The sequence below is a fragment of the Strix uralensis genome, chromosome 7 (genome assembly GCF_047716275.1).
Source record: "Strix uralensis isolate ZFMK-TIS-50842 chromosome 7, bStrUra1, whole genome shotgun sequence".
In the NCBI taxonomy this organism is placed as follows: Eukaryota; Metazoa; Chordata; class Aves; order Strigiformes; family Strigidae; genus Strix; species Strix uralensis.
In genome coordinates, this window is record NC_133978.1 from 13,075,060 (window position 1) to 13,097,280 (window position 22,221).

A 22,221-nucleotide genomic window follows, 5' to 3' on the forward strand; every position below is an offset into this window, starting at 1 on the left:
TGAAAGTCAGGATGACTAATTACCAAGAAAACTGCTATTCAAAGGGATCACAACTCAATCCCATAATTAACAAAACTCTAATTTGTTTCTATCTTTTAGAAATTAAGACAGTATGGGTTTTCTTCCTACTAAAATCAACAGATAATCCAAGATGAATTTTTGAGTACATTGTATACTTTACAGGAAGTTTACTGATTAAACACATTTGTTACTTTCCAGTTCTGACAGCACTGAGTCGTTTTACATATGCAAGTTGATGATGTAAAATTCTTCAACCATAATAACAGTACATAATGCAGACAAAATCTTTTAGGAGTAAGATTCAGTGGAGATTCAAATTTTCAATTCAATCTCTGCAGTAACCCTTTGCATGCAGCTGATGTTGATAGAGACAGAAAATTGGTATTATCTAGTAATCTGAGTGAAATAACTAGGTGATCTCTTTCAGTCAAACTTCAGCAACCCCAAATGATTCCTCACCTTAATAGCCTTACTGCCAGGCCAAAATTGTATTGGTTTTAGGAACTGGAAGCAGACAGCTCCTGATTTTAAGAAATGATCACCCATCATTAATGCCCTTGAAAACACCAGCAGAGAAAACAGGTGTGGATGTGGAACACAATATTTCCGTAGCAAGCAGAAATAAAACAATAATATAGTTTAAGAATAGCATAAAACAGAGAACCTGCAGAGCTGCTGTAATTTTTCCAGGCTCGTGACAGGTTTGGAATGGAATGAAGGGATGTTTAGGACAAAATGTATCCCAGTAACAAAAGAAGTTTCCTCATTTGGCCACATTTGACAACTTTGAACACTATTTAGAAACTGAAGAAACTAAGTAAATTAGGAAGCCATCATATGCTGTATAAATTAAAGACAGCCTTATAAGCCTTATAAGACAGTTCAACTCTGTTGCATGTTTTATAAAGCAAAAGGCCTTGTATAATAAATCTTAAGTTATAAAACTACAAAAAGAATCCTTTATAAATTACACATTACACAGTCATTACACATCTTAAAATAGTTCTGAAGCAAAGACTTAAGATAGTCTGGTGCTTGACATCTGCAAATATGACTGTTGGGTTGTTTGGGTTTTTTTTGTTGTTGTTGGGTTTTGGGGTTCTTTTGTGGGGTTTTTTTGTTGTTGTTTTTTTTTGGGTTTTTTTTTGTTCCCCCCCGCCCCCCCCCCGGTAAAGAGAGAGTGTGCAAAGGTGTTAAAATGAGCAATCTGGGATTCTGCGTTAGTTCACTGTAAATTCAGTGTGGCTTATTCTGTAATTTCCCTGTGGAAAACAGGGAGTCTAAAGAGCCATTCAGCTTTTATTTTAAGTGACATTCAGAACCAGAAGAAATATTTTCAATCTTTAATTTATTTCCACATTTTTAAGCTTAGGTAATATCATGGTATCACACCTAAAACATTTCAAACTTGGATATTGCAATCACGTTATTAAAGGTAAGGGAATGTCACTGTGGTTTTTTTGAACTTCACCTTTTGACTAAATGGAGATAAAATTCCCGCCAGAATTTCTGTAGAAAGCATTCTAGGCAACAGTTCCATAGTTCATTTATGTTCAGTAAAATTATTAAGCATATTTTGAAAATCTCTGTGTAATAAGGAATAAGCCCTAAGAAATGGATCTGACATGACAGTTGCCAGTATTTTTTCATGCCAAATTAAAGGCTTAAGTAAAGTAAAAGTAGATAGGACCCAAATATCCCTTCCTGGCTCATACGCTGCACTTTGGTAGGTTAAGCAAATCACTTGTTCAAAAGAGAAGGAACATGTAGCTGACTGGGGGACTGCAATGCAAATGCAAATACTACAGAAGCTAGATCATAACCTCACGTAATTCCAGACTTTTTTTTTAGTAATTCAAAAAAATTATCCTTTTAATAAAGAAGTCTTCCCCCTCCAGATTATCTAGCTAAAAAAATTCTGAACTCGCTTTTCTCAGCCTTTTTTCCCTCTCTGTGTGCTCTGGACCAGACATTACCACTGCCATTCCACCAACACTGTTTCTTATACCAGACATGAGTTTGGTTTCTAGTCCCATAATGAAGCATCTGCACTCTTTTTCATCCAAAAATGCTATAAGCAGAATTCTAATCCAAATGCCATCCAGTAATGGGTGACTTTCCTCTTTTTTTCTCTTGGAAACAAATATCCAAACTTTTTAAAGACTAGTTTTCAAAGGCCACCACGTGTTCATAATTAAGTCATTATTCATTTCAAGTATTATTTGTCTAAAGAAACAGTGAGAAAGGCTGGAAGTTTGCAACCATGTCTTTCTGCAGCAAATGAGTCATTAACTTTATGAACGCCAATAAAGAAAGTCTTGTTTTTAATGGTTTCTCAAACTACAGTTGTTTCATTCACTGGTCTGTCTCTACAGCTTGGATGGTGTCTTTAAATGCTTCCTCTAGGACTTTTACAAAATGCAGATAAAGTTGGTGAGCACTGTTATTGCCTTTTATGTCTGCAGCGAAGAAAATGCTTGGACATCTGCTTAATGAGTCAGCTGAGGCTCTGTTGGTACCATACCATACCTCTCCTGGTCACAGGGCACAGTAATCCTGCACACGTACCACCAGTCCAACGACATCCCTCGGAAGCCTGCCAAATCTCCCATCAGACAGCCATTTGCTTACCTATGTTGCTTGATGGGCTGGGTTCCTCTGTCAGGAGACAAGGCCTCTGGGAAAGACTGAGGGCCTGAAAAACTAGATTCCATAACTTTGTCCAGAATAGGCCCAGGATGCCTATCTGTTTTTGAATACTGTGGCAGAGAATAAAAATAATTAATACACAAAAGGCAAAGTACATTGTTGGTGCTATTCAATCAGAATTCATATTGGAGCAAGGTAAGAAGTGCTCTAATGCATTTTTAAATTAAAATTAAGCACTGCAAGTAATACATTCATTCACTATTGTTTACATAGCAGAAAGTGCTGGTACTCATTATCCCCATTACCTTCTCCACATCAAAATGCTGATATCTGCGTTAGTAGGAAAATTACTGACTGCTCTGCCCATAATGATAGGGAACACTGATCCCTTTGACTAAAAGCCTGTTTTTGTGGCTGTCCATGCAGAGACTGAGATCACAAAATGCACCTCGGAGGACGGTTAGCAACTTCTTGGGTCCTTTGGTGATTTCAGTCAAACACTGCTTTTATCAGCATGCATAACTATGAAAACCAAACTGAAACAGCAGTTGTAGCATCAGATAAGTAAGAAAAATATTTGAATCCTATCCACAGAGCCAGATATCCCTTCTGAACAAGTCTGAAACTTTTGACCTGGGAGTATCTGTGCTAGTAAGAACAGTGTAAACATAATTCTTCTTGTGACAGTTGTAGGCGTAGGGCAGTCTCTTAGCACATAGTGAGACACAAAGGTCTGTAAAGCAGACACCGAACATGAACAGGAACAGATTTTCTTCTTCTTGCTTTGTGACTCAACTGAAAATTCAGAAAAAATTGTGCCTCTTATCCTGAATTGAGCCAGAAAGTCAAAGTATAAAAAAAAGCTGCATTTTGGCTTGAAAGAAGAATCAATGTTGGTAGTGGTTACTAGGCAATATCTCAGAGATATGAGACGTTAACCCACATTTCCACTCAGGTATGAAAAAATACTGCACTTTGCAGATTTTTTATGTTGCATTACAATGACCTGCACTAAAACTAATCGGTCTGTTTTTCTTTAATCCATTTCTTTCTGTATTGAGTTTGTATTTTTAGTACTAGATACCTAGATATCCATGTTATCTTTACAATAAACTGGAATTGTGGAAGCTATTACATGATTAAATTTTTAGAAAGAAAATACAAATTAATAATAATATAAAAAACCCACAGTGGTGAAAAAATGCCATGCTCTGATACAATAGCATAATCATTTGTGGAAAAGATAGTAAAATTTGTTTCAAAGCACACTTCATAATTATTTTGTTTTCTAACAAAAGACCAATAACTCCTTAAAAATACAGAATTATTTTCTGATTCTCACTTATTCTTATGTACATTTCCCCAGACTTCAGCAAAATCAAAGTCATACAAGATTACTCTTTTAAAAATAGGTTACATGCAATTTTAGTCCACCTACTCAGACTTGTTATGACTGATTTCTATAGATAAAATAACAGATCTTCAAATTTTTCTCCCATGCTCTTCTCCCTCTTACTGTTGTGTGAAATACCCACATAAACAGGGCCCAAACCACATGTTTCTAAAGGCAAAGCTGAGAGTGACAATACGCAAAATGTTGCCACATGCAGGAAATAAATACAACTGAAATAATAAGAAACATATTCCACTCTTCTTTCAGCTACCATGATCTTAGTTGTCATTTGTGTCATAGATAAAATATTCAGACAGCAGTATGATTTTTAAGGTACTCATGTCTGTGAAGATTTTAAACTTTAATAGTTATCCTGCCAGCTGCAGAAATGAAACTGTCTTTGATTTCTGACCTGAATAAATCAATCTGAGCTATGTAAAGAATGGGTTGTTAGTGCTAGGAAACTATTTCTGTCCTTTTTTGTTTGTTCATGATACTAAATTGAAGGTCCGAATGGCTTGTAAGACCATAAGTATGAAGTGAATCATGAAGGGTAATTAGAGATTATCTGCACCTTTTGCTATATCCATGGTTAAGGCGGGTGTGGGCTGCAGTAATGGTATAGAGAGTCTTTCCTCATCACAACTGAGGAAAACCAGGACCCCCAGAAGCTGCTCTGATGTTGACTAGCAAACTATACTAAAGGTCCAACACCCAGCACCACCCAGGCACAGCCTGCAAAGGATATTATTTTCCCCCAACCGAACACTTCTTTTACGCCATTTTCAGATACACCACTTAACAAATACCGTAACAGCCATAACATTAATTACAATGAAAATGTGAATCACAATTTATATTGAGGGTGTGAACATAGAGAATTTGAACGATGTAATTGAACTTATTTGGATGTATCACATTATTCATACATTTCAATAGGTTTAAACACAGTTGGGTTTATTCTCCTTTAGCTTAACCGTAAGTGCCGCATCCGTTCTCTGAGATCCTCTCTGTAGAAAAATACCTTCAGATTTCTGTGGGGAATTTACAGCAGTATCAGTTGGTGCCTCCAGAAGTACGGTATAGGATTACTCCCCATCTGTATCCCGGCAGAGCCCATCCTGCTGCTTCCACAGCCTGGTTCTCACCTGGGCTGAGCTCTGCAGAGCCCTCTGACTGTTGTGAGCTGCTGAATACCCAGCAATGGTGGAGAATAAGCTGTGAAACACTTTCAAAGGGCTGTTTCAGTAGGTTGAAAGCATCACTGAAAGCTTATCTGTATTATTTGGTTTTTTATGGTTTTATTGTCTTCTTGCTTAATTATTTGTGCTTGTTTGAGCAATTACTGAGAAACGCTGATGCATATGACTAAATAAATTAAAGAATAATTATAGCATTTAAAAATAAACCATTTTGCAAATTTTCATTTTTCACAGTTTCATGGAGAAAATAATCTGTAATGTACAATTACTCAACTCTTTGACAATAAAATTCTACCCCCTGCTAGTTAATGCTAAGTAAATCTGCAAAGGCAGCCTGGGTCAGGAGACAAGAAATCAGCCTCTGCCACTGACCTGCTGTACAACTGTGAGCACATAATTCCCCTGCTCCATGCCTTCTATTCTTTGTTCTAAAAGGTAGGATCCATGGGTAACAAATGCCACTCAAGTGCTACAGAATAGCTTGACACTGTCGTCCTAGTATTATGCAAAACAAAACACCCATCCCTCTCCCCAGCTTTTCCTAGCTCTTCTTTCTCAGTGATTTTCCCAAAATAATAATAATTTAAAGTCCAGAAACACATGTGGCACTGGAAGAGAGGTGATATGGGGATCCCATTTCAAAAAGGACTGAGAAGACAAAGGGGTCAACTTTAAATTACATTCAGAGAGGGTGCCTCAAGGAGGTAAAGAGCCAGTGATTTTTCTGGATGGGCTGACCTTGCACAAAAGCCCATTAGGTGGTATATTTAACATCCTTACAGCTGTTCCCATATGCTCTATATGTTTTCTTGCCAACACTAGCTCTAGACAGAGGCCAGTAAATTAAAGTTTGTCTGTTCTGGCAGTTCTAAGTAGTCACACGATATAGAAATGGGGAATTTGCTCTTGATCTTAGCTGATAAATCACATCGTAACTCAGGCAAAACCACACAGTAATCTTTTAAAAGATTTAAGTGTCTTTGTTTCTCAACATGTATTAATTGCGTTTCTATCACAGTGACTAAAAATAATTTATTTCCTACTATCAACAAAAAGCAACAAGACACAAAAAGAGCATTTTTTTCCCCTCATTATATGAATATCAGGAACCTGAAGATAATGATTGCAAGCTATTAGAAACAAGTGTAGTGAAAAGTGAAACCACACACTACCGCACGAAAAGCATATTAACCACCTCAGAGGGAAAGTGATGGGGAATTAATAGATCCACTTAGTACTATGGAAAAAGGTATTAATATCCACAAAGGTGAAAAGGACCACTTAAAAGAACCATGACAACTCTCAGAATCACTGAAGGAACAGCAAGGCTTCAGCCGCTTTTCTTTTTCTTGTTGTTGCATGGCATATTTGTCAAGTTATGAGAATTTAAAGAAAACCTCTAGTCAAGGTGGAAAAAGGAGCTGGTAATCAGGAGCACAATTAAGGCTTATGAAGACTGGTGAACTACAGAAAAATAGAAGGAGGGCCACAACACCCCCTCTTGCCCCTTGCACAATATATGAGGGAGCACAGAGCACTTGTCTTCCTGTGAGGGGCAGCTAAGAATGACAATTTACTTCCTTTTGCCTATGAGAACATTGAACTTTTTGCTGCAGTCTTGTGGAGGATAGTGGCTAAATATCTCTTGAAGATAATATAATCTCTTTGGGAAGGAGCATGTAATACTAGGAAGTCCTAAGTTTCATGTGTTAGGTGAAATAAATCTGAATCTTCTGAGTCCCTCAAAGATCCTGTATTAAAAACTGGCACATCAGTCTCTTCCTGCCTGAAGAATTATAGCAAGATTACCAGTTTATTAGTATCCAAATCCAAGATGCTAGAAAAACTAGCAAGAAATTAAGTATGTTGTCATCAGAGTATTTGGAAAAAGCAGTGGACTTGAAGGAGATTTAGGACAAATACTAGGAGCTGTGTTCAAATAGTTATTTGTGAATACTGCTTACAGTGTACAGTATTTTTCATCTAATTTGTATCCCTAACAAAATAATGGAATTGGTACCAAGAGAAATAGACTCGGCACAGATGAACACAATTACCAGCTATGAGCAGCAGGAGTTCAGAGAGAATACAGCTGTCCTGACAAAATCTAACCCTTTTTTTTTTTTTTTTTTTTTAACTTTAAAGAATCACAACTGAGCAGAGGAAGGAAGTGGACGAGATGTAATGCATTTGAGTGTGGAAAGGAAAAGCATATGATACTTCAAAATAGTGTCAATGCAAACAAAAAGCTTTATTCCCTGTAATATAGCAAATGATAGGGAGGCATCCCTGTTTTAACTTAAATGCCTAACTCTCCTTGCGTTCTTCCTCAACCTTGGGGCTTGCCACGGGAGGTGCTGGGATGTGGCCATTCTTCCTCGCTTGTGTTTACCCTGCTGATCAGAGAGGGCAAAAACCCCAAAGAGAGTAACTTCTAAATGAAGGGAGTTCCAAAAAGCCTACATTTTTCAGTTAGCCAGCTACATTTTTTTTCGTTAATATCCTGTTACTTAACTTGGAATATCCACATCTGAAAGAGCAATCCTGCCCTATGGATGTTTAATGAACTTGGGGGAATATCCAACACTTATAATCCATTTCTTGAATGCTGCCTTTTGAAATAAGGATTACTGCAAGGTAACCTGTAGTCTAGAGTGCAGCAGAAGAATTCTGATACAAATGGAGAGTGTTTTAAAAGCAAACATTCAGACCTTTTAACCATGTATACAGGTCTCATAATCAGACTACTGTAAAGAAGCTTTAATTGGCATAGAGGTGGGATATCACAGGGATTGAGGTCTAAAGTCCTTTTCATTCTGCAGTAATGCAAACAGCTGCAAGTATAATGACCTAGGCTAGAATAAAATGCAAATTTGTAATTCATTTTAATACTAGGTTCAAAAAGGAAATGTCCGGTTTTTCTGTTAACAGCAATTTTGATACATTCACATGGCTTCTTTCATTCAAAAAAAGATTCAAAATTGGCTTTGAAAATAAATAATGAAAAATAATTCCTAAAGTCCAGTCAAGAGTAAAAAGGGAAAAAAGGAATGACAAGGACAAAAAATATTTCACTGAGATTGGTCAAGCTCTTTAGAGCCACAAACCACTTGACACATTATCTGCTATACCCTGGGTCTTGGGAAATAAGTAAAACCTCTTTCTAGAGCAACACAGCATTTGGAGAGATCCATGCATCCTTTACTAAATGTAGCAACCTCTGAGTCAAAATATGATGGCTCTTTCAGGACAGACGTTATTAGAATAGCCATCAAGAATAAGGAATGCAACTATTCTCAGGTCAACAGTAATGTACTCTTCTCTATAGAAGAAGAAAAAGCAGGGAGAAAAACCTGAAAGAAGTATCACCAGGTCCATTCAAAATAGTCAGGAGAAAAATATGAGAGAATCCTTTAGGGAAAGAGAGAAAGGTAACATACAAACCAGGCAGTTTTCCCATTAAGAGGAGCACTTGAGGTCAGAAAAGAAACTGCTTTCAGGATTACATGAACCAAAATGCCATACTGGAGAACTAGTCTCCAGAAGAGAACCACCTTAATTTATTTAAGTTTCTTTATTGGCTCCTGGAAATGAAGACAACTAAGATTTCTCCCCAAACCCCTGAGGTGGGAGCTGCAGAGAGGTCCCATCAGGGAAGTGACCGGCAGAAAGGCGGCAGCACAGCCGCAGGAGCGAGCAGGAGGAGCGCTCTCCTCCCCATACTACTGCCTGGTCCCTTTCCCCCCCAGCAGATACACCTGGGGTTTGGGGAGATCTCTGGTCTCTGATGGGGAGCCACTTAGCCATTCCTACAAAATACCATTTCAAAGTTATTTTCTACTGCCTCGCCATACCCCCTGCCCCTTTTTTTCCCCTCCAATCTGCCAAGTTTTGTAAATATTTCATGAACTGCCTACATGCATTCCTGCACTAAAATCTTGCTAACAATAGAAACCATTATTACCCTTCACTGTTACAGTACATCCTGCACAAGGTCATTCTGTTTTTCTTCTTTAGTATCTTTGCCCCCAAAGGGAAAATACATTAACGGCAAGGAGAAACCAGCTGCTTGCAAGCAGCCACAACAACAAGAAAACGGTGTGTTAATTACCAGCACTGATAATGCCAGTCTGAACAGCATTAAAAGCTGAAAAGCAAATTTGGACTAAAATAATAAAAATGGTTTTCAATCTCTAATATCTGGAATCTACAAACTACTACTTCAGCCATTATGGCTATTGTTATGGCAAAAGAAAAAGACTTAAATAAAGCGTGTTGATGTGTTTGTCAGCTGCTGAGAAGACATCAAATATTCATCGTGATGACGAGTTGACAAAACATTGCACTGAATTACAGTGAGAAAAAGACAAAGAACATATTCTTAGTGTTAACCAAGACCTACTTTATATGTTAGAACAGAAGGATCACAAAAGCTCTTTACAACTTTACCTTTTGTTGCCATCATTACAACCCAACAACACTCCCAACTGCTTTTTTTAGGCGCTAGAAGTAATATATGACTGAATGAACTGAAAGCAAAACAAATATTTGCACACGGTTCCCTAAGATGTGAATATGTCAATTTAGAGGAGCTATCTTCCTTCTTGAAATAGTATATTCTTCCTGAACCACAAAGCATATCATGACCACAATGGTGCTCCTATAAAACAAAACTTTTAGTGAACACAAGAAATGCTCTAACAACTCTGCCATTGCATGGAGGCTCTGCTTACACTGAATTGGTTAAAAGGGCTTATACTTATTTCTACATTAATTTGATGTAAACCAGGAGTTGAGACATCTGTGGCTAAGCGGGCATGAGTGCTCACTTTTATTAAACTCTCACTGTTTCAATGGAACCTGGCAAATAAGGTAGTCAGCCCTTTAAGCAAAGCTAAGACAGTTGTGGTTGTTTTTTTTTTTTAAGGAGTTAAGCATTTAGAAAGGCTTCAATACATCTTTTATGATTTCCTATTATATTGCTACCAGGATCCTTCTCAGTTGTTCCAAAGACTTTGTTCAGAATAAGACAGCACTAAATATGTATGACCAGGGGGAAGAGAATGACAAGCACTGGAAAATACTTTGCATCCAGGGCTAAATAAATCGGTCATCTTCAAGTTATTTATTTCAAATATGCTTTATACATTTCATGATTGTGGGATTGTACACACCACTATGTACAGAAAAAGAATAAATACATTTCAAATTTAGTTTGAACAGACTAATCTCTGGTATCAAAAATCGCTTTAACTCAAGACTCAGGAAAAAGACCACCTGCAGAGCCTTCCCTCGGGGACTGGTTTACATGTATACATTTAGTTCTAGATTTTGAATTTACTCTGAATTAACTGTGACAAATCTCTACATTTTTTCATGCAGGTTCATTAACGATTGGAAGACTTGAAACCACTCAAGATCAAGGACACACACTTCACCTATAAACCATACATATGAGCTAAGGTATTGCCAGAAGCTATAATAGTAATTTCCACTGCTGGATGCAGAGCTATGGGGCTCAGGAAGGTCTTACATGAACAAAATGTACCTGGAGCTATTGAAATAACTTTAGAAAAAAATCCCTGCTTGGTGTTTTCCATTAAGAGGCCTGATAGAAAACATTTTATGAAAGAGGTGAGAATTCTTGTTCCCATTGCTCAGATGCTAATAGCAACATGGCAATGTGCTGCCATCAGCAGCAGGAACTCAGCCAGGCTATTAAGTGTTGTAGCTGGCAGGATTACTTACATTTTGCAGCTGGACTCGGCTTTGTGCCATACACTCTGACTTTGCCATCATGCTGGAAGCATTTAGGCTGTAGGTTTTTCTATTCTGTGTTTCTTTCAGCTGTTCATGAATTTGCTTTGTTTGTTTCCTGCAGAGAGAAATAAAATTCATGTAAGAAAGAGCTAGTTTGATCTTCTACTATAGCCACGATATTTTTATAGCCATGGTTCCCTTTGTTCAAAACTTCACCGTATTAGATTAACCAGCTGAGCTAATTCACTAGTGTCTAAGATTTCAAAGCAGTGGTCATTTTCTGGAGAGGATTAAGAAAGGAAAATAGCTATAATGGCATGCTAGTTGTTTTAGTGCAGAATTTTGTAAGATCATCTATGACATATTTAACAATAGCTTGCAAGTAGGCCTGAATATTAAAAAAGCATTTTGCTCTGATTTGGAACAAAGATTTTGGCAAATACAGCAGGCATTAGCTCCTGTTGGCTATAAAAGGTGTTGAAGAATCAAAGATTTCTGCTATCTGATTAGACTTGACCTATAACCCAGTATCTTGTATGGACCAGCATTTGCTTGCACGCTTAAACCCGAAAAAAACCATCAGTATGGTATCTGAGGCTGTGTTTTTGACATATTATGCTATGACCCACTATGTCAGAGCTAGGAATACCACTAGATGAATCACTTGCAATATTCAGGAGATAACTACACTATTAATAAAGGCTTTCTGTTTCTGCCACACTATACTGACAAACTGAGTTTTAAAGTTCTGTACGACTGAGGATATGAGGCAGAAAACTTTATTTTAAATATTTCTTTTATCTTATGCAAACAGATACCTCAGCTGCGCAAAATATGTTTAAGGTCTTTTATCAGTCTCCATTCTTTTGATAAGCTACATTGTCTGAGACTATCAGTTTTACATGATCACAAGAAATAACTCCACAATGCTATTTTAATTCTTTCCTTCCTTGATTCCCTTATTCCTTTTTCTCCCTAGCAGATGCATCTCCAGCAGTGAGCCTACAAAGGCTCTGGAAACTGCCCAGCAAGGTCAAGGACTCTCCAACAGCAGCAGCCCTTTGTTGTGTCACCAGCAGCTTTTGGACGGCACTTGGTGCAGAGCCAAATTTCAGAAGGAAGTGATTTCAGGGAAGTGTCCATAGAAATAAAGGAAATACAGTCTTTCTATAGTGAAATTTGAAATTTTAGCAAAGAAGTTTCAACAACATTTTGAAAAATTTCTGGTGATTTTACTGTTAAAAGCCTTGTGATATCATCAAGTTTGATAGCATCTTACTCGACTCAGGCTAATGAATTTTATACCAAATGAAGTACAAAAGAACTTCTTTCAGTGGAGTCTGTGTCTAGTGCAAGAAAATGTAAGAAACCAGAGGAAAATGACTTAGGTGGTCAAGAGGGGAAACTGTGAGAAAGGACAAGTTCCCTCAATATGAAAGCAAGCAGTGAGAAGTATCACAGTTCAATATTCAATTTTAATAATATACTTTTTAATGTATTAAAATAAATATATGGGATCTCCTCTGTCTTTGAGTCCCTTAGTTCTCATTCAGCATTGCACAATTTAAGCTTTGCTTAAATTCAACAAGCTGTAAGCACCTGCTTAGAAGTAGGTATTTTTTTATAGCATGTTTCCTGAATACAAGTCATAAACTACAATAAATCTTGAACTCTAAGTATTTCTGATGCTTTCTATTTACATCTTATTTTGAAACAGCATGGCAAATGAAAAAGAATGAATTTACATTGTAAGCATGTTACAAATTTGTGTCACATTTTAAGTATAGGTAGGAGCTCATAATTAGTAAGATTTCTGAATATGGCTGGCTGAGGAAACAATTTCTCAATCACAGAAACTTATTAAACTTTCAAAATTCTTAGTTAGCCAAAACAACTTGTAAAGTTAATATCAAAATAATATGAACAGATATATAATCTGAAGGATTATAATGCCAAATTAAATTAATTAGTTCATTCTGAAACATCTCTTTTAAAAACATTTTTTGATATCTACTCATTTTTGAAACCAATGAACTTGAATAATTTAATTTGTAATACGTCAGAATGAACTCTTTAGCTTCTCATAAAATTCCAGGGGAAATTCGTAAAAGCAACTCTAGAGTTTGTATGAATAATTATTTTCTGACCAGCTAAATTACATACACTGAGGAAATAAGCATATATATCTGTATGTCCTACTGGAACGCCTGCCACTTGCATGTTGGTCTCCAATGGTTATGGAACATCCAGTCTTTTGATTACTGTTTTTTCAAGTAGGGACTTCATGTAAATTCTAAACAATGACAGTGCAACACGATCACAGCATCAGACTTGGGGAATCTCTCCTATACATACAATGTTCTTAGAATTTAACCGGGAAGATAACAAAACAAATTACAAATTTTTTTAACTCTAATTTGGATTTATTTAGAGAACCTGGGTTTAGACTTGTTTCTACATCTATAAACTTATATAAGTAAACTGGAATATTCAGATTCACTGCTGCAATCTTTAACATTACAAGTGAGATTCCTGAAGGTAATTTGCTGTGAGAAACAATCTAACAATTAATTTCTTTTTATGTTCATGCAACCTAACATTAATATTAGGTTTATGCATATTCATTTTGCCAAACTATAGGATGCACAGTTATAAAACTAGAAACTATTAATAATTCAAAGTTACTCACTGATTAATCTATTTATTTTATAATTTTTGTTTGCAAAACAAATAGGCCTTATATGTTCTACTTTACAGATATTTGGCAATGAAGTGTTGTTACTTCAGCAAGAAATAGTCACTAGTCATTTATAAAAATCTAAGCCATGAAGAACAGCAACTTACTGTACTCTCTCTCTGTTGCTAACACTTACAGAACTTTCTTGATTACCCTAAAAGGAATAATTGGAAAGGCACAGTGTTTAATTATCGTTCTAAAATTCCTCAGATGGAATTTATTTTAAAGGAGGACTTAATTTAATGGTGCATAGGGAAGTGCATATTTCTAGCAGCAGGCATTATACAATTGTCAGACTAAGAAAGTCAGTGTCAATGTCTTCACTGAAACTTTTTTCTTAAAGGGTGCAACCAGAGTTTTTATAGCTGTTAGCAATATTTTAAATTTTTGATATATCAAATTAAACCCAGGGATTACCCCCCATGCAGGAGGAATGCTTTGATAACCCTTAAGCATGATCAAGATACATCTGCCTGATGAAGAAGCTCCTGAAAATCTGCTGACTAAAAGCTAATGTAAGGGTTGAGGCACTTTAAATTTGTTGGGTGTAAAAACACCTGTAAGACACTGGCCAATGTCACAGTTATGATACTGTTTTATGTGGCCTCTATGCAAGCCAGTCTAGACACTATTTAGTTTTTGTACAGTTTGCCAGATGGAGCCACGGCCAGGGAGGTAGGGATTGATTAGTATCTTACCATTACTGTGTTTCATATATTTGATAAGACCTCTTGACTGAACAGGAAGTGTTTATTTTCTCATTATTCTTCAAACTTCAGTTCCCAGAATCTGGTATAAGCACACTTCAACTGTTCCCAATAATGCTTAACTATCATCTTTATAATGCAGATAAAAACCCAAAACCAACACCCCCACCTCCTGCTGCAATATGAAGCACTATTGTCCTGTGAGTTCATCTTTGAAGCATTATTTCTACTCATTATTTTTAGCCATAGCTCTCCTCTCCACCTCATCAAAGTCATGGTATTTTGAAGGCTGGTCCAACCCAGCTCTCCACCACTCCCTACAACAGTGCAAAACCAAGAGGGACACAGCTGAATAACAGAGGGACATCTTATTCACACTATGCTCAGTTGTTGACTGCATGTTCTTCCAACTGACAATCCCATTCTGCCTTTTCTGAATCTCTCTTCATCACCAAGCCCTTCCAGGAAGAACAGTAACACCTTATTCTCACTTTCTTTCTTCTGCAGATCTAAAATGCACAATGACACTGCTAATGCAGTGGCAAAACGGCTGTCTCTGCTCACAATTTACACTACAACAAAGGAGTTTGCAGAGAGGAACTGTCCTGACACAGCATCCTCCCAGCCAGCACCACTGTCATACTCTATGTCCAAAGAACAATTAAACAAAATCCCTCAAGACATTAGAACAGGTAGGATTGTTTAGATGAAACATTAACCAACTCAAATCTTCACTCAAATCATACACAAACTACCCCTGAAGTCTGAGAGGAAGAAAAAAAGCGGGGGGGGGGGGTGGTGGGGAGGAGGCCTGGTGACTTTTCCAACTTTTTTCTCCTGATAGAAATGTTAATTTCTTTCTCTTTTTAAATAAAGAGTAGTCCTCATCAGATTTCCTACACATTAAAATAAATTCTAAAAAGGAGGATTCAGATAAGCATCCAAACTTTTAAATAGTGCAAACCTCCACATTTTTGATGCTCAGCCACCATGACTAATCATATGCAGGTACTATTTATATTGATATATGCTCATTAGCTCTGGCTGGAATAGGAATGAGGGGTGACAACCATACAGAACATATTTATAGATACAGTGGCACTGACAAGCATGTCATGTAATTGCTATGAGGTTTTTGCAACTCAAATTACACACATAACAATAAACATTATAAAATAATGCTCACTTGGAAAGATAAAGAAGAGAGTGGAAAGTGAGTATTTCACTTGAAAATAGTTTAGTACATATGATTTCACCACACTTGGATAGTTCAATGTGCTTGTGCATTGCAGATACTCATTATGCAACTACATTAGCAGTTTACAACTATTAGCTACAGGTTACAGACATCTACAGAGAACTTGTCTTTTTCTGCATTTCTAACTTTACATTTGTTCTCAGCATACAGAAACAAAAGGGACATTCAGGGATGTGAAATGAAATGCAAAAAGGAGATGGCACGTTTAAACTTTTATTTTCAAAAGTGGAAAGTGATTATTGAACTGATAGTAAAAGAAACAAAATTATTATTGTCAAAAAAAGAACTGGAAAGGACACAATCTCTTCTTTCCTGATATCAGAAAATAGAAACAAGAACACATAGTACTCCTGTTTATTTATTTTTTTGTTTTACTTAGTGTAGCCACAAGGAACTGTTCTAGCCTGTCCAGAGACAACAACAGCTTCAAAAGGAGTGAAGAAACTGAGGAATTGTAAAGCTGTAAAAAGTACAGAAGCTAAATATCAAACACGCTATACGAAGGCTCTTACTTTGTTTTGAAGTAGAACGCTGCACAAAGCATGCCCACTACGACTATGCCAAAGACGATACAGGAAATAGACAGCACCTGGCGCTGGTACACTTCTTCGCTCTCTGTGAACAGCAAAATTGAGAATTATGAAAGCATCAGAAAACAATACTTGAGAAAAGTGGATTTCAGCACATCATGGTTTCACTAATGATGGACAGATACGAGAGATCTGGAGGTTTGGGTTGGCTAATTCCTCAACAGAATGGATGCTTCTCTGAACCTCTCATCTAGATAAGGTTCATAGAATGGTGGCCTCCTAGGAAAGTTTTAGAAAATGGTTCCAATGCACACTGCGAGATACATAACAATAAAAATCAGGATAGTTTAGTAGTTTCGCTGCCCTACATGTTATTTTTCAGCTTCTTTAGAAAGGATAAGAGAGCCCTACAACCATGGAGTTTTCTGGCTTAAGGAAACACCCATCAGAGCTCTCACAAGGTCCCACAAGATTCAGAGTTCTTTTTTAGCTACCCAAAAAATGTAAGGCTTTTTTTGATTGAATGGTGATTGTAATGCCTTACTCCCATGTCATTCCCTCTACTTGAAGCTTATGTACAACATACCACAGTAAAAAATTAATTCAATCAACTTGGATGGAATCCAATGACTGCTATGCTACAATGCACCATATATTGCTTTCATGGGAGTCCATTTATTTAAAAATAAATTTCCTTAATAAATCATAATCTTCTAATTAATTTTAAAATAGGCACAGAATGAAAGTAAAAAAAAGAAAATTCTAAGAAAACAAGAGAAAACATTCATTCATGACAGCAGACAGAAGCTGATAGGCAACTGGAGTTTCACACACTGAATTCATCAACAGCTCCTTAAGTGTTATATTTTATTTTTATTATTTCAACTACTCTAGTCCAAAGTGCTAACATGCTAAACAGATTGTTATTTTTTAAGATCAGTTTCTCCTATCATGCAACATACAAAACATTATTTTCATTCATATATTTTAGGTAGAAAACAAACATGTAAGATTATCAAAGCACAGTACAAGCACTGTTCAGGTTCATGAGTCTCAGGTTCTTAAGAAGAAAATATTGTATGACAACATTAAGGTGAATCTAGGCAAATACTGAAAAAAATCTACACCTAACAGGAACTTCAATCAAATACTACCTGGTGTTATAATGACTGAAGACCATGTACAGTATCCTCATCAGTACCAATTATTAATTTCTTAAGAATGAATATCACAGTGCTGTTACTAAACATTTTGAATCTTAAATATAGTCATTTGTCTCTTGTAAAAGTCCCAGTCCCTTTTCATAAGCTATTTCAAATAAAATTACAAGTACCAAATCTTTATTTAATTACTTTTTTACTTGCTCAGAGAACACCACAGTGATTCAGAAGCCATTTCTAAGATGCAAAATGTCCTCAGCTCCTGTTGACTTTCCCCCTCATTTAATTTTGAAATTGTAAAAGTTGCATTTTTAAAATATTGTTTTAAAAATAAAAAGAAGCAAATATAGCAAGTTACAGTTTCTACATGTCAAAAATATATCTGGAAAGGTTGTAATTCAACAGGAAATCCTGATAACATTGCTGTAAAACTGAGTCCAGTAGACCGTTAGGCCCATTCCTCATTGGCACGTATAAAATTTGGATCTAGACAAGTAACTCTTTACTGGCAATGAACTAAAGGTTTGGGTTTTAATTTCCTTTTTTTGTTTTGTTTGTTTGTTTTTGGTAGCCTGTGTAAACACAATTATCCACCTTCCACTTCCACTGCAGTACACAAAGGACTAATTTTACAAATTTTGAATTCTTAAGTTAAGTTGGACCACATTGCAAATAGTTAAAGAATTGTTCAGTTCCCTAATTGTTAATCTATTCTGCCTGAATACCAACTGTAGCATCTACCGCCTAAGACCACAACCAAAACATACATAATTATGAACTGTAATTTCACTCAAACATTACATATAACTAAAAAAACCCCTCTATTTATTAAAAGAAACTGATTTAAGTAATGTGTACAAACAGGCTTTATTTTGCTTTCCTTTCAACCTAAGTCCTCATCAAATACTTTCTTTTCTTTTTTCCTTTTGTTGTTTTTTTTTTTTTTTTTGAAACAGTGAGTTTCATGCAGCTACGGTCTTTTGTCAGTCCTGAATGCTATCACTGTCTTGTTAAAGATACTTTAGAATACATCTTACCAAAATAAAAGCGATTCAGAGACCGGACAATATTATCTTGTTGAAACAACTATGTAAAGATTTAAGTCTTTTGTGTAGTCAGATTAATCCCTGTCACTAGCTTTCAACACATGATGATCAATGTTTTCTTTCCTTTTTGTTTATTTTGTACAGTGCATATTTAAAGAACTACTTATTGATTAACTTTACTCCATTTCTTAGACACCTTTGTTAATTTTTTAATGTGCTTTAAATCTTTATTTATGTATTGGACTCCACCATTTTTTGTCTCCACATCTTAAAATATAATCAGTTAAGCATTTTTCCATTCTCTAATCTTTCACACTGGCTTTTTTTTTTAAAAAAAAACACCTTCTTACTGATAGAAATGTAATCTGTCTCTCTCTGCAAACTTTGAAGGTCTCCTGTTGCCTTGATTTAACCTCACGCTCTGAACACATATAGCACAGCTGAGACCTTCTCTAGCCAAAGCATATTGAATAGGGCCTTTAAATAAGGCAGAAGGCTATAGTTAAGTACTCTAATGTACTTTTGCTCTCACAGAACAGAAAGCTGTAGAAATTCAACACGTAGAAAAGAACTGAAAATTCCTCCTCCTTGGTTGAAGATGTGCATCAACTTGTACATACATGTATTTACATAATGAAACAAACTTCCAAAGGTAATCTAAAGTGACTGAAATTATGAAAAATCTCTCTTTATTCACATATATTCATATGTTTACTTGTGGGGTAAATCACCTTAATTATATTCTATTGAAATAAATACTCTAGGAGGAGGATTCCTCATTTAATGAGCAGCCAATAAAATATTTCAGCTAAAAACCAAAAAAATAAACTGCCACGGACATTCCTGGATAATCCAGTTGAGGAGTTAAGACTACAGAACACAAATTCCACCAAGCATTCAAATTATACAAAATACATAACCTATAACAACAGAAATAGAACCACAGACCACAGTGCTGAAAAGCCACATAGTAGAGTGTTTAGATGCAGACTATTTTGTTTAATAAAAATTATGGAAAGAAAGGTCTTCCCAGAACATAAAGACAAGACAAACTCACATGGGACATGAAGCCTGTTGAACAGCTGGTTTCTCGCAGGCAAGTCCCCATTCACTGTGTGCGCCGTCACATGTAGCCTATTTTTATTCATACTACTGATTCTTTCTTATTTTCATTCCTGCTACAAAATTGTCTCTCTCCCTTCACCTCTGTCACGTCACCCCACTGAACGTAAACTTCTTGTGCCTCAAGTGCTCCTTCTTCTAAGCTTATCTCAAAACATTTTCTACCATTATGAAACACAAAATGACTACTGGTGACCCATGAAAGCAAGGTTTCTTCCAGCACTCACATCACAGTCAAATTTCATCTGCCTGTTACTAAAAAAAGGTACACACCATATTTTAGGTACTGGGGGTTTGGGTTTTTTTATTCTCTTGCTCTTTAAAATTTACTCTTAAAGGCTGTCATCTGTCTGCTTTATGCATGTGGAAAGACCCACTGAAGCACACATGTAAGTCTTCAGAGGATTAAAAAGTGTAGGGTAGACACATTTTTCTTATGATCATTATGTCTAAAGGATATGGTAGTTTTGCTGTATAAATAAGCTGAAACTTGCCTCTTCTTTGTGGCTATTATAAAAGGAAGAACACTGGTACAAGGTCCTTAAGAAACAACCATGTATGTTTCAAACCATATTACTGAGAAAAAAATAATTTAGTTAAGTAAAACAGATTATGTTAGGCTTTTTTAGCACCTAAATCCACAAATCATTACCAGCCATAATTACTGGATCATCCAGTTCTATTGTGTATTTTCTGAATTTACCGAAATATCTTTTAAAGTATTTCAAATACGAAGAACAGCATTGTGCATGTGGCTTAAGCAAAACGATAACAAAACAAAAATAGTAGCTTTTCCCCTTTTGTGGCTTATTTCAATGGCTCTTGAATAAAATCTCAATATGGCCACAAGCATCACAGTGAATAATTATTGAATATTCAAACTGAGCCAACTGAGAAATTACATTTACCATACAAATGCATTACTTAAGCTTTGCTCTATAACCAAAAAAACCCTAAATAAATGTGCAGATTAATTTTTCTGCTGAAGATTTTACTCCCAGCCCAAAAAGCACCAGAAACCCTAACAGCATTCCCTTACCTTCCTCACTTCCCTCCACTAAATGGACCTGCTCTGCATTGCTGCAAGTAACAACATGCTACAGAATAAATATGGAAAGCCCAGCATCTTGTTATTAGTATTTCCATGTGCTTTCTCCCATTGATGAAATGAAAATTTTATGAAAATAATTCTATGACTTATTTTTCACCAGAAAATGTAGAGATGTCCTTCTTCAACTTCTTCTCAATCCCTGCCATTTATAAGTTAACAGAGGAAGCAAGGCCTAATGGACAGAACATAAAACCAGCTTTTCCTCAATAAATTACAAGACAGCATGAAGGCAGGCTTTCTTTTTGTCCCCATGCATAAACTGAGCCACACAGGTGCAGCGAATTGTTCACTGTCACCTCTGCTCTAAGCTCACTGCCACACACTTTTTTGCCACTTATACTCTTACTGGTGTCCTGCATCCTCAAAGTCCCATATACAACAGCAGAGGACTACATGGAAACCCCTACACAACGTCAAGATTTCCAATAAAATACGGATTCCCATAAGTTAAAAGGAAAGAGGGTAGTTAAAGCATATTTCTCTATATACTTAGATTTATGTGTGACAAGTGCTGAACTATATATGGCATTCTAAATTTATTTCTTGAAGAGAATAAAAAAAGCCTGCATGTTCCACAAAATCTGTGATCGCCTCAGCATCAGACTTCCAACTCTCCCAAGAGTTTTCTCTGTTCTTTCACTTGCAAAAACCTACTGTACAGATTCACTGCCATATGCTGTAGCTTGTGCTAAGGCAGAACGATTTAACAGTTGAAATGCTACAAGCCACAGTTCACAAATTTCTTCTTTGACATTGGATAAGTCAAGACCCTTGTTCTTTCTGTAACCATGAGGATAATATTGCCTCTTTCATTTCAGTGATTAACATGATAACATTTAATATAAACATATTAATCACTAAAGGATTGAAGTCTATGCAAATAGATGAAATAGATGAACTTGCCCCAGATAACTCTGTTCCAACATCTTTAAGAGCATATGCATTACTTCAGATAAAATACCATGTTGTATTCTAATTTTCAGCTACCTTTATTAGACACTGAGTTTTCTTCCTTCAACTTTTGTCTGCGTAGGTAGAACTTCCCTTTTTCAAGGGCTTCAAAACACTTAGGTTCACAAATTACGAGCAGAAGTTTGTGTCTCCTATCATTTACAGAAAGGGCAGAGTCAAGGTTAATTGCACAGATTCACATTTCAAACTGGAATCAGAGCAAGCTGACTTCTGCCAGCAAAAGTTCGTAAAGTATTTCATAGTTTCGATAGCGATTCTCTCTTGGGAAGAACTGTTCAGTGATTCTGATTTGACAAAGATTAACAAAATACATTTTTTTCTACCTGTGGAACATCCACAGCAGAAGGATCTTAATGAGAGCAAAGTGAAACAGATGTACCCAGTATATATTATAATTACATGATGTTATACATTGTTTGACTATTGGTATTTAACACTAGCGAGATCATTTTCTGCATACACAGAAGGCAGAAAAGGAAGGTATTAGTGTTCAACATGTTAGCAATAGAACGAGAGGGAATGGCTTTAAACTGCAACAGGGGAGGTTCAGACT

The 22,221-nt window shown here is 36.2% G+C and overlaps 1 protein-coding gene across 1 annotated transcript in view; it reads right to left on the reverse strand.

The window, feature by feature from the left end:
• NRG3 (neuregulin 3) overlaps positions 1 to 22,221 on the reverse strand; it is a 417,999-nt gene that overhangs the window by 14,154 nt on the left and 381,624 nt on the right. The window contains exons 5-7 of the mRNA XM_074874478.1: positions 16,240 to 16,342; positions 11,014 to 11,140; positions 2,653 to 2,780 (exon numbers count right to left, since the gene is read on the reverse strand). Of these exons, the coding sequence (XP_074730579.1) occupies positions 2,653 to 2,780; positions 11,014 to 11,140; positions 16,240 to 16,342 (358 nt within the window). The remainder of the gene's footprint in view (positions 1 to 2,652; positions 2,781 to 11,013; positions 11,141 to 16,239; positions 16,343 to 22,221) is intronic.